Source organism: Perca fluviatilis, chromosome 4 (genome assembly GCF_010015445.1).
Source record: "Perca fluviatilis chromosome 4, GENO_Pfluv_1.0, whole genome shotgun sequence".
NCBI classification, from domain to species: domain Eukaryota; kingdom Metazoa; phylum Chordata; class Actinopteri; order Perciformes; family Percidae; genus Perca; species Perca fluviatilis.
In genome coordinates, this window is record NC_053115.1 from 5,298,744 (window position 1) to 5,312,510 (window position 13,767).

Sequence of the window (13,767 nt, forward strand, 5' to 3'; positions counted from 1 at the left end):
TTAATTCTGCTTCACATTGTAAGAAAGGCTACAAAAATGTGTTTTTCTTTGGACACGTGTTTTTTGTTTTTATACTTTCAGTGTTGTAATGTAACAAAGTACAAATACTTCACTACTGTACTTAAGTAGAATTTTTACGTATCTGTACTTTACTTTGTTATTTATATTTCTGGGAACTTTTACTTTTTCCCCACTACATTTCCAAAATAAAATGTATACTTTTACTCTGCTACATTTCCCCTAAGCATCTTAGTTACTCGTTACTACAAAATAAAATCACAAGAAATTTATTACACTGAAAAAAAGGAAGTTTGGCGAATCATTGCTCCTAAATTGCCAAGATAATGCACGCTCCATTCCAGTTGGTGACGTGATGCCTGTTTGTGGCCAAGCGGCAAAAAACAAAACAAAAACAAACTAAGGCAAAAACTAAAGAAGAAGAGGAGGAAGCACAAGGACTGATAGTGTCATGGAAGCACATGGTGCAGGCTCTGCCGCCATGGTAACAGACGATGACCACCCCGACGACAGTGGTGATGAAGATAACGTTACACACCTTTGGCCAAAAAGTTCATAATCAAAGTTTTTTTTTTAACTTTTACTTCTAATACTTAAGTACATTTAATATCAGAACATTGCTATGGATACTTAAGTACTGTTAATATCAGATACTTTAAGACTTTTACTCAAGTAATATTCTAAAAGGAGACTTTAACTTCTACCAAAGTCATTTTCTGGTAAGATACTTACTCAAGTATTGCTTTTGAGTACTTTATACAAGACTGTATACTTTACCCTAATGGCTCAGATGAATGACTCTTACTGTTAAGTGCAAAAAAGCGACACTAACACACACACACACACACACACACACTTAAAAAACTTTTTTCCATCAAACTACAGCAATTCAGAAATCAGTCCCTTTGTGTAAAAAGCGAAGGCAAGTTAAACAGCTGTTGCAATTATGTTCACTCTGGAAATGTCAGTGCTGTACAGCGACTTCAGTGGGACCGGTGTGCGTCATCAGAGGGAGCATAAATCTCGTAATTACAAACATTTAGGCTCCTGTGTTCGGGGAGAAATTAATTGATTTGCTCATACAGTGAAATCACCTCCGGGAATGCAGAAATGTCATTCCTGTTTGCAGGTTTTCTCCCTCAGACAAAACACACAGTAAAATCTGCTGGCATCTGTGAATTAGGTGTATGCTTGGATTAAAAGGTAAAATCCACCTTAAAACCTTACAATTATCTTGGTGCTTTTATGTTGTCATTTGTTCAGTCTTACGTTCTTACAGGAATAGTCTGACATTGTTAAGAAATTCCCTTCTTATTCACTTTGTTCACTTTCTTGCCAAAATTGAGAACATGAGAAGATTGATACCACTCTCATGTCTGTGTGTTATAGAGTTACAGCCAGGAGGCAGTTAGCCTAGCTTAACATAGAGACTGGAGGCAATATCAAAAAGTTGCCTACCAGCACCTAAAAAGCTGACGAAATATTTTGACATTTATATCTCTAAATCAATTTATTACCTTTTTTCCAACTTCAAATTTTTCCCAATTTCAAAGGATGTCCCCAAAACAACGTGGCATCATAACTCTGCGTAAACATACGCCACTTTCCTAAAGCCAAAAGGCGTGTTATCTGTATGCAATTTGAGCTATCTATGTGTATGTCTACGCTGTATACAGCAGAAAAAAGTTGGGTTTAGGAAAAGAACATTGGGAAAGGCTTTAGTAACACAAAAAAGAAATGACAAAAACACGACGGTGACCAACGTCACACGCTTAGGAAAACAATAAACGGTTGGGTTTAGGAAGGAAACATTGGGGAAGGCTTAAAAAAAAGAAAATGAAAAAAAAAAAAAAAGAATGGTTGAAAAACACCACACACAGGACATGATCCTGGCTCTCCTGGGTGAAAGTCCTGTGTTTTACCCTTCCACCACCCCAGCCATCTTCCCTATGCAGACTTACGTCCTTTCATACTACTCACCACGGCGAAAATTCACACGCAACGTACGTCAATGGCGGCCAAACGGCGTTCATAAACACACTAAAAAGCGATTAGGCGTCTTGATAACACGCAAAAACGGCATACGAACTGGCATTTCATACATACACCACTTTATGAGATCAGTCTGCCCCAAAAGGAAACCTTGTCAACATCTGTTACGTTTAAAATTTCTCTTTTTGTTCATCTTACTTCAATTTTATTGCTGCAAAATGGGATTGTCATGCAGACAAACTGACCAACACATACATAATAATAGATCGATACTTGTCTGTGGCGTCTGGGCATCGATACAGTATTGCCACAAAAAATACCGCGATACTATGCTGTATCGATTTTTTCCCCCACCCCTACTTATAACTAGGGGTGACCCTGAATATTCGATCGGAGGAGCCTGATTTGACTACCAATCTCACAGTGGAATCTGCTCAGAGGCGTAAAACCCAGATCAGACCAAAGATCGCGACGAGACGACTTGAAACTTGCAACGTTTATTTCTCTTATTCACTGCTCACGGGCGCTCGTCCAAATCTCTGCCATTTCAACCAGTTGACAGCAGTTTGTAACATAGAAATAAAATGGATTATGTATAATTTTATTTCTATAGTTATGAAACGAGGATCATGCAATTTTGGCTAGATGGGGGTGCTTAATGTCAGATTTTCAATCAATCAACATGTATTTATAGGCACTTTACAGCAACCAGCAGGTATCCAAAGTGCTTTACATCAGGAACCAAGAATAAAACAACATATCATACAATAAAAAGAATGAAACATAGAAAACAGTAAAATCAGAAAAGGTCACAGAGAAACAGGAGGAGAAGAGGAAAATGGTCACACCACTACTACGTATTAAAAGCCATTCTAAACAAATAGGTTTTGAGTTTGGATCTTTTACATAGAACTACCTGTTTCCTCCCAATAATTTAATATACAGCCTATTATGATATAAATATCAACATATTGCCCCATTTCAGATTTAAGTTTCACTTTCCATGATCGACATGATTCGACGATCAGTCGACGATAGGCAGGACTTGACCATTCTGATGTAAATTCTTAGTCGGGGGCAACCCTACTAATAACCACATTATATCTTGTTGATTAATCTGTAAAGAAACCATTGAGCCAAAGGTTCAGCCCTATGTTCCCACAGCCCTATGTTCCCACATTTCTAAGAATTCTTTTTCACTGAAAATTAGGCCCTTTGTTCTCCCAGCCCTATGTTCCCACATTTCTAGGACATTTTCAAAATGGGTTAGGGTCCCTAACCCTAACATAGGGCCTAATTTTGAAAAGAAATCTTAATGTGGGAACATAGGGCTGTGGGAACATAGGCATGCTCCCGAGCCAAAACACAATCCGTTACTATTCTGATGTAAATTCTTAGTCGGGGACAACCCTTACCCTTAGTCGGGGATACCCTACTAATAACCACATTATATCTTGTTGTTTAATCTGTAAAGAAACCATTGAGCCAAAACATAATCCGTTACATAACCCTCCCTCTGCAAATTGTGATAAAAAACATGATATAGAGTGTTTATTAGAGTTGGTGGTAGATGGATTTTGTAACCTCTGGACAAAGCCAGGCTAACTCTTTACAGTCTTTATGTATGCTAAGCTAACTGGCCGCTAGCTTTACCCACAGACATGAGAGTAGTATCTTCTTATCTCTCAACTCTTCAAAGCAAAGAAGCATAGTTCCCAAAATGTCAAATTATTCCTTATTCCTTTTAACATGTTGTATCTCGTTTGATTAATCCCTACATAAACAGTAATGCAACAACAACAAGTTGCTATTATTTCTTAGCAAACAGCCAGATGCAGTGACTTTCCTGCATATCCTGAAACACTGCTTTGGGTAAACTTGCAATGGCGTGTGTCATGACACTGCAAATATGTGGGCTGTGGGCTTTCTATGTACACAACACAACAACAACGAGTGGGGCCATTTTGACTAATTTTTAACTCCCTCTGAATCCAAATTGTCAGTTGTCATTTTTACATTACTTTTTGTGCTGGTCCCCAAGGATCAATAACGTATCTATCTATATCCCTTTTTGTTTGTTTGTTTGGATATACCATCTTAATAAGTGAGCCTTAGAGGTGTTGGCAGGCATCATTTTGAACTTTTGATTTCAATCTTTATGCTAAAATAGGCTAACTGCCTCCTGGCCCTAGTTAATGCACAAATATGAGAGTGGTTTTGATCTTCTCATCAAACTCTGAGAGAGAAAGCAGATTGTCGAAAAATGTCAAACTATTCCTTTAAGATGATGTACATCTCTGGTTCTGTGTAATGCTAGTAATCATCAGTAATGCTTTACTATCATTGAATAGCTGAAATGGGTCTTCTAGTAGTTTATCTTTAATCAAGGTTTTTGATGAAAACATGTGAGGGTTGAGAAACATTCAAATCCAATGCACACTGACATTTTATATGAATATCATAGACTATAATGTAGGTCAAATCCTTGGTGGTGATTTTCTTTGCCTAAAATCACAAAGAATAGTGTTCATCCATATTATACAGTACGTACCCCTCCAATCATCTCAAAGTGCTCCTGCCTGCTGAAATCAATGGCTTTCCCGTTGAAAAACCACTTGAAGATGGGACTCGGGGACGAATCACTAGACACCTCGCATGGCAGCACAAGGCTCTGTCCCACGGTGGCGTCCAAACTCAGGGGTGGGACTGTAATCTTGGTAGGCTCTACACAATTATGGAAGCAAAAAGGGAGAATTATTTGTTATTGTATGCGGCACTGCATGTCTATAAAATTCCAGCAAAATTATGAGAGCAATAAAGCTTAATTTGCCCAGAACAGTGAGACAGATTCTGCTCTATCAGTGTAATTAAGTGACCTTAAATAACTTCACTTAGGAACCGAATGCCTCTCATAACTCAGTAATGAATAATTAAACACACTGCAATCACAATGTCAACTAGAAAGTGAAAGAAGAGTCTCTCTTTATAATCATCATTATTTAAAAACACAAATCTGAAAATGCCACGCTAGCTCTTTTTAAATTAAATGCTAGTGACAAAATATTCCTCACTTACAGCTATAGACGGCGGTGGTTTGCCTTACTCCGCTACATGAACAATAACTCACAGCTGACAAAACCATAGATGACTTATACATCTGTCAAACCGGCGGGAACATAAACCGCCTATATTTTTCATTATCAATTTCATGCTTGAGCTAGTATTTTCTTCCCTTAACAAAAGTTTAAACCCTTGGTTTAAAAGGTACAGTAGTGAAAACCTGTGGAGAAAAAAAAAAGAAGAAGAAATACCTTTCACCACCAGTGTCCCTGTGCTGCTGGATGTTCCAAAACGGTTTCTGGCCAAACATGTGTACCTGCCTCCATCAGATTTGGAGGTGTTGGTGATACGTAGAGTCCCATCCTCCATTATGGTCTGTCTAAGGAGAGGGACAAAACTGAAACAACCCATCATAAGTTCCCCAATTCATTAGTTTTTAATTGAATGAAAAGTCATGATAAGAATCAAGTTAGAAACTACTTCCTGGCTGAGATGTGGCGTCATTTCTCAAGCCATTTGAATTCCCCCCCCCATTAAATCATTTTGAATGAAGGCTTTAGAATATATTCCAAAAGTCTATTTGCACGCCTCAGAAGATAACAATTAACTTAGCTGAAGCAGAACAGATTTGCTGTAGGTCAGCATAGTATTGACAGCACACTAGCTTAAATGCACATATTAATTGGATACACAACAGGCCACCAGGGCTGGGCAGGACACTGAAAGGGAGAGGAGACCAGCACTGGAGAAAGGCAATTTGAATGGGATCTTTGCCTGCTGCCTTATCGCTCTACAACACGTGGAGATAGTATCAGCATCCTATAAGCCATTTCTGAATAGTAATAACATGAAGACATAAAGAAGCATCTCACTTGAAAAAAAAAAAGGTCTCATGGGAGAAATAAAGTGGGAGTCTGATGAGAGCGCTTGAAAGAAACTAAAACAACAATTACACAAAGGAATTTTGACCCCATTGTTGTCTGGTTATAACAGCTTATGACTTACTTTCATGAACTACATTTCCCTTTGTTGTAATATTCTCTAGTGAAAATGTGGCCAATTAAATGAAATTTTCTGAAAGTGTGAAAATATTAATTTTTATACTCCAGGGTGTAGGTTAAAAAAAAAAAAAAATAATAATAATATGTACATACATACAAAAGAAATGTTATGTTGACACTAGTCTCGCTTTGCCAGACCTTCCTCCACAGCGCTGCGGAGGAGGGTCTGGCGAGTCCACACAGCACTCCGGGATGGGAGAAAAACGTGCTCTGGTTTATTGGCATTTCTTTAAACCGATCACAATCGCCTTGGGCGGTGCTAAGCACCGGGAAAAGCTGCGGTGCTGCGGCGAAATAGCCTCGGGAAGGAACTTGTTTTGGTGGAACCTGCAAGTTCAAAAGTTTGTTTTAGTCGTGCAACAGAAAACTCAGATTGGACAGATAGTCTAGCTAGATGTCTGGATTTACCCTGCAGAGATCTGAGAAAAGGTTAACCACCAGGTGCCCGGATAGCTCACTTGGTCGAGCGGTCGCCCATATAAAGAGGTTTACTCCTCGATGCAGAGGGCCTGGGTTCGACTTCGACCTGCAGCCCTCTGCTGCATGTCATTCCCCCCCTCTCTCTCTCTCTCTCTCCTTTCATGTCTTCAGCTGTCCTGTCAAATAAAGGCCTAAAAATGCCCCAAAAAAAAAAAGAAAAAAAGAAATGCCAACACAAAGGAAGCACAAAAAAACGGATATCTGGCCAAAATGAGTGAAATCCGGGCAGAATTTACAGCAGCAACGGAGCAATCCCGGAAGTGGAATGACTGTTTGTTTTGGACTGATGTTCACTTCTATAATTTCTTTAAGGATAATATTAATTGTAAATAAAACTATTACAGGAAAAACTGTGTTGGCAGGACCTTCTTTCTGCACTAGTGTTAGTAATGCAGGGATTCCTTTCCTTACAGCGCAAACAGTCTTTACCAATAAGTAGGCCAGCCTGCATGTAGCCTGACAGGCAGGGCGAAAAAAGTCTCCCTAATGTTCATTAAGCTCATTGCTTCCAGCCGTACATATATCTATGGCTTAATGATGGAAGGCGACTTAGATGAGTATATTATCTCATTCGGACTATGGTAACAGGAGAATGAGACTCTGTTCAGAGAGAGTTTATATAAATATAGTTTTTATGGCGCCTTGGTTCTACACGGACAAGTTGGAAAGCATGTAAACATATGCATAAATGAGGCGGATAATGCCCTCCTGTTGTGACCTTTGGATTGAGTAAATCAAACAGAAATACTGTGAGCAGCCAGCACAAAAATCAAACAATTTTACATTGGCTAAACATTGAAATAAATATGTATTCACTCGGGCTGAGCTGAGAACCAGAGAGCATGTCTAACACAGGGGGCTTTGCGCTGATTTATTGACAAAAATATCAAACACTGACTGATGGAGGCGCACTGAGAACATGACCTAATGGGCAGTAAGCTGCAAAACAAATAGAAACGTGAAGAACTATCTGCTTTGCAGACAAACCGTCCGTTATGCTGGGAATTTCTATTCTTGTCCTAATGCTCTGCCTGGCTAACGCCTGGGTAATTTTTCTCCCTTTCCTCACGACTAGCCCATGGGGAACTTGATTACAAAAAAATCCCAATGGTCACATGTTGAGGCAGTTCCAGTGAGTTACATATAGTCTATGGAGATATGGCTTTACATATTGATATGAGCCAGAGCCAAAAATAAAATGACAAAGGAAAAAAACAGCAAGAGAGCAGATATGGACTTTATCTGACACATAAGCAGCATGCATGACCGGCATGCTGCTCATGTGTTAATGTGATTAAAACTACAAAATTAGAGTCAACAGATGCTATACAGTGTTGAATATATACATTTAAACAGCACTCTGGCCAGATTGTCACGACTATTTCTCCCTTTTCTGCAAACTTTTTAGCATCTCTGGTTTGACCCTTGATAGATAGATACAATTTGACTCTCAAACCACTGTACTGACATTGTTGTTGTGATCTGAAGAAAGGTAAGTGAAAAGCAATTGCTGGTTACATCAGATAGTGGTTTTCCAAAAAGAGGACAGCTCTTACAAAATATAGGAGCGAGAGGAGGAAAATCCTTCAAAATGAATGAGCATGAAGTGTATTAACCAAAAAGATTATTATTGTACACTTTGCTTAGGACTTCTGCCAGCGAATTTAAGTCAGCTGCTACGGTTTATCTTCCTGTATTCACATTGGGGAGTCACATTAATACATTCCTACTAAACCTTTAAGACTCAACAAGTTTTTTGCGCTAAAGAAAGAAAGAGCTGTTTAAGGCAAGGACTTCCATATTTGAAACTATTTCTGGTGAAACTAATTTTAGAAAGACAGTACATACATCCTTCTATGAATCCCAACACTCAACTCAATTTGGAGAAAAATCATGTCTGGAGTTAAAAGGCTAGTACTACATTACACAAACTTAAGGCCTCCTGCACAATGGCTACGTGGCGTGAGCATGTCAGCTGCGTGGCGTATCCGTTTTTATTTCGGCTACCGTGTTAACAGGTTGGAGCTTGCACGCTGCCTGTGTGACGCGCACAAGAGGATGGATACCCGAACCGAGCCCGTTGGGAGCTGGTTGTACCTGACGGGTCGGGCCGGGTTCGGACAGATATTTAGAAATGATGTTCGGCTCCGGGTCGCGCTCGGTCACATCAGCACGATAAGGCATTGAACATTTAGACTATTGAATCGAGCTTTGCAACTGGCTAATGATGCCTCAGGCCATCCAGCAGGGGCTTTCTTTGAGATGCTTCCCTCAGGGAGAAGGTATCGTTCAGCCAAATGTTCTACTGATCGCCATTTACACAGTTTCTTTCCACAAGCTGTGATTGCTTTGAACAAAGCACCTTAAACTAGGCACTTTAAATGTATGTATGGATTTCATTGTACAGCATTTTTATACTGAGCATTTTAATATTGAGGCTTTGTTTGTCTGTTTTTATGTTGTGTCCTCTGATGTGTTGACTTTGCACTTTGAACTACTTGCACATTTTTTCCAATGCGGGTTACACTGCAAATGGCTAATAAAGTGAATCTGAATCTGAATCTGATTTTAAATTTAAAAAAGCTTATTATGTAGGTGCACGCCTGTGTTAGCGTGGGCTTGTTGCCCCGTGTGCGTTGATGTGCTCATCTGTTGACATTTCCGAATGCCTTCCTACAAACAAAAAAAAATGTGTTATTAGTATGATAAAAAAAATATTTTAATGCCTGTCGGACACGGGCCGGGCTCGGGTTAGTGCTCTGTCGGACGGGGGCCGGGCTCGGACAGAAAATACTTGAGCCACGCTGAAAATGCATGCATGCTAGTAATAGGACCCACGCCTATATTTCACCAGACACGCAAGCGTGTTGGAAGCGTTTCCAGGCAAAATAGAATAGGAAAACATGTTTATATGTCATTTTGACACAAATACATTTAATAAATGACATTTTGATTTTTGAAAGTCTCTAGTTGTTGACATAAATGCAGATATAAATGTAATTTTAAAAAAGTAAACTGATTGGCCTATAGTTGTTCAGGCTGTTTCTGTCGCTATGGTTTTTATAGAAAATGATAATGAATCCTTCTGAAAAGGAAGCCGGAATATTTTGCACACGCTCCGTATTTTTAAACGCAAACAACAAAATTGGAACCAAATGGTCCTTAAAAGCACCATATTATAGCAAAATATAGTTTTTCTGTTGGAGTTTGTATGAAAAAGAAAGCTCTCTGGGAAACTTAGTATGAAAGAAGGAACATCGATTCATAGTGCTATACAAATAACGCTTGCCTTAAATTATACATTTAGAAACAGCTAATTGGTCAAAAAAAGTACAGGTTTCAGACAAAACAGAGAGACAGACGGAAATCAGTCTGCATTGTTCCTCTTGCCCTCTTTATTTCAAAGTCTCCCTATGGGAAGTTGTTGTAAGTCACTAAAGTTGCTGCCTGAACAGAACAAGGTAGCTCTCAGAGAAAATTGATGCTATTAAGTTAATTATACTACTTGAGAATGATAAGGCTTTCGGATGGTGTATACAGAAAAGACTTGCATGCTTTCAATCGTGTGTCTGATACTGTGCACGGCACGCATACTGAAAAACGGTCTAAAAGGCAAACCAGGTTACAGTCTTCTCTCCCTTTATGAAATCAAATAAATGCTCCAATTTAGTCATTAGGGTAAAATAATAATATCGACAGCGGGACCTGTAGAGTTTCCGTTTGGAGCATCCCTACAAGGGTTACATCCGAGCTGGAAAGTGATTTTCACTGTATTTTTTTTTTTTTTTTTTTTTTTTTTTTTTTTTTTTTTTGAAGTGTCCCTTTTTTTTTTTTTTTTTTTTTTTTTTTTTTTTTTTCACAATTTTTTTGGAAGCACCTCTCACACTGTGCTTGAACTCTGTTCGTTCTTATTCTGTGTATTAGGGTCCACTAAGGCCGAGTGCAACAACAAACCGATTCTTTTAGCTCGCGGGTGTTGCCTCAGACCCTAAATCATGACATGGTGTGGCCAGTCATGTAGCCTGACAGAGTTTCACTGAAGGATGTGGTAAGATCGTTTTACTTTATGGCTTTCACAGAGAGAGCGTCCCTGCAGGATCTCTGTTCTACATCCAGCACTTTGACTGCCTTGAAGAGCTGTGAAACCGCGGGACACTTTGAAGTTTCAAACAGCTGAATCATATTGCACTCTTTATCTTGTGCCTCAAAAAAAAATAATGGAGTAGGGGTCATGTCCTCATTCTTACATCCAGTAAAAAGAGAAAACTCCTCAGAGTTACTGCAGGCCGCCAAAATATTGTTTGATGTATATTATTTGAAAGTTTGTTTGTTTTTTAAATTAAAACATGTCTGGAAATATACGTTCCCATGAATCCAACATATTAAGCAAAGATGAATCAGCCTATTCGTACAAAAAAACAAACATTTCATTTACACAACATTGATGATACGCTTACTAAGTAAGTTGCCATTATAGTAGCCATTCACAGATTAAGTTTACCTTTAAGCTTAAGGACTTACTTTTCCTTGCATGCGTATGTTTAACATTAAAAAATGATGTTTAAATAATATGTTATATCCATGTATCCATTTTCATCTGTGCCAGTTTAATATGCAACTACATTGTTATACAATATTTGTAGTAGGGGGTCCCTGCTCGGTCTCTCTGTCAGCTAAGGGGTCCTTGGCCTAAAAGATGTTGAAGACCCCTGCTTTAACAGCGGTGCATACAATACCCTACCTCTTGCTGTCCTTCAGGAGTTCGTCCTCTTTCCACCAGGAGATCGTGGCCCTCGGGGAAGCGTGGGGGCGACACTCCAAGACCACCTCGCCCCCCCTTTGGATCACTGTGGACTTCTTCACGGGCCGCCGGCTGAAGTCCGGTGGGGAGGCTGAGGAACAGACACGTGTTAGGACCATTTGTTTCGCTTTGCGAGACATCCGTGCATCAGCAAAAACGTCTAGTCTGCATCACCAGCAATTATGGGAATTATATTTCACCACCAGACTGGCTCTTTGTATGACAGAATTATGGAAATGAAAGAGCAAGGCCATTGCTCAGCGAGGAGCTAGTTCAGCCTCTTCTTATTTATTTATCAACTTTCAGATAGAAAGCACTTTCATTCCAACACAATGAACATAAAGTACAATACAGCTTAGCCTTGCCTCTACATTGTATCATTGTAAATAATACAGGGCAAACTAACTTCTTACCTACAACCTTGAGCTCAGCGCTGGCATAGACAGCTCCATGTTCACTCTCTGCAACACACTGATACATCCCAGCGTCCAACAGACTAATCCTGGTTATGGTCAGTCTACCAGCTTCCACATGGATCCTCCCCTGCAAAGTACGCCAGCTTTATAATGTTTGACAACATATTTGACTACTTTATTTGTATTTCTTTTGCAAGATTATCATCATCAACTTGTATTTAGATCATCAGAGGTGCAATTGAGGGCAAGCCCTCATTTTCTATGTAGCCGAGATTACAGAAAATAAATCCACAATAGAATTTAGAACACAAAAGTGCAGAAATTGTAAAATACAATGACCGGAGTAGAAAGAAGGACACGCAAGTCACTAAAAACAATTATGTGAAATCAAGGACATAATCAAATAAATAAAAAGAAAATCAAGATCATTTAAATTCAGTGTTTCCCACACATTGCATTATTAATTTTTTTTGCCTTTTTGCCGGTGATACGGGGCGACCCCCCCCACCACCACAAATTGCTTTCTAATCTGTGGGAAAGACTGAAATTACTAAAAACCAATTACAACCAGAAACAGGACTATTCAGCACCACTGCTCTACATCGCCTATACTGTATGTCGAGAAGAAAGACATGAATAAGATGAATGCAAGCTTTTTGGATCATTCTCTGCCTTATTAGGTTTCTTAGGTTTTCAATTCAGCATTCACTATGCACTAAGAGTTGTTACTGAATTACTTCTGAAGGATACCTTTGCAGTATTGTTTGAGAGAATAGTGCATTCTTTTGTGTGTAAAATCACAATAAGAGTTCTTACATGTTCTTAGAAATATCAAATCTCAGTGTTACAGGAGGTATCTTACCTCTGCTGTTAGCGGCTGACCGTTCTTCAACCATTTGTATGCAGGCCGAGGCTTACCGATGGCTTTACATTCCCACTGCAGATTAGCATCAATTGCCATATGAGCATCTTTCAGTGTCTGGACCCAGTGCAGATGTTCAACATCTGTGAAAAAATACCAACAAAAATATCAACATCGGGTGCCTGGGTAGCTCATCTGGTAGAGCTCGTACCCACATAGAGAGGTTTACTCCTCGACGCAGCAGCCACAGGTTCGACTCTGACCTGTGGCTCTTTGCTGCATGTCATTCCCCTTCCCTTTCATAACTTCAGCTGTCCTATCAAATAAAGGCCTAAAATGGCCTTACACAAAAACAAAATGTCAACATCATATTACAGATATATTTAGTTTTACCAGACTTTTTAGTGACATATGCATTTTGGAGCTGATAAAATGGATTGCAATGGCAATATTATAAAAACAATTGTATCAGTTGTTTCCCAAACAGGCTGCATGAACAGTGTTGAGCAGTTTTTGTCAAACTGGATGTTTGCGCTTAATGTGAAGTAAATTCCGGTCTAATTTTGACTGCTGGAGTGGTTTCGGGTCAGATTTACATACATGAAAGGTCATGGCAAATTTGTTTCATTCAATTTGCGCTCGCAATCTGCGTGTAATTAGTTCCTGATTTACTGGGGCAGCAGCTCATTACGCAGTCAGTGCCTGGGACTGACCTGCAGGCACATTGTACAGTAGGTGCAGTTCATGGATAAGAGATCAAGACATGAAAATGTATTATGCTGCAAATACTATAATAATATAAAGTAACACGATTCCAAAATTCCATTTATTTATTGGTAAATTATTTATTAGGCTGCAGTTGAACTTCACTGGAGAAAAAAAAAAAATCATTAAATTTCAAAAAAGCCTGATCTGTCGGCCTCCTTGCATTATATCAGCAACATGGGGCAATAAACAAAAAGACACAAGAAAATATAACTAGAAAATCAGAGGTGAGAAAGCTGAGAGAGAGAGAGAGAGAAAGAGAGACAGTTATGCAGAAGGGAAAAGGGTGGAGGTGTAGTGCATACTGATGTC

At 39.2% G+C, this 13,767-nt stretch overlaps 1 protein-coding gene across 1 annotated transcript in view; it reads right to left on the reverse strand.

Annotated features, from left to right (window-relative positions):
- LOC120558240 (contactin-4) overlaps window positions 1-13,767 on the reverse strand; it is an 88,441-nt gene that overhangs the window by 20,476 nt on the left and 54,198 nt on the right. Inside the window, exons 9-13 of the mRNA XM_039799217.1 lie at window positions 12,691-12,833; window positions 11,826-11,955; window positions 11,353-11,503; window positions 5,322-5,449; window positions 4,562-4,734 (exon numbers count right to left, since the gene is read on the reverse strand). Coding sequence (XP_039655151.1) covers window positions 4,562-4,734; window positions 5,322-5,449; window positions 11,353-11,503; window positions 11,826-11,955; window positions 12,691-12,833 — 725 coding nt within the window. The remainder of the gene's footprint in view (window positions 1-4,561; window positions 4,735-5,321; window positions 5,450-11,352; window positions 11,504-11,825; window positions 11,956-12,690; window positions 12,834-13,767) is intronic.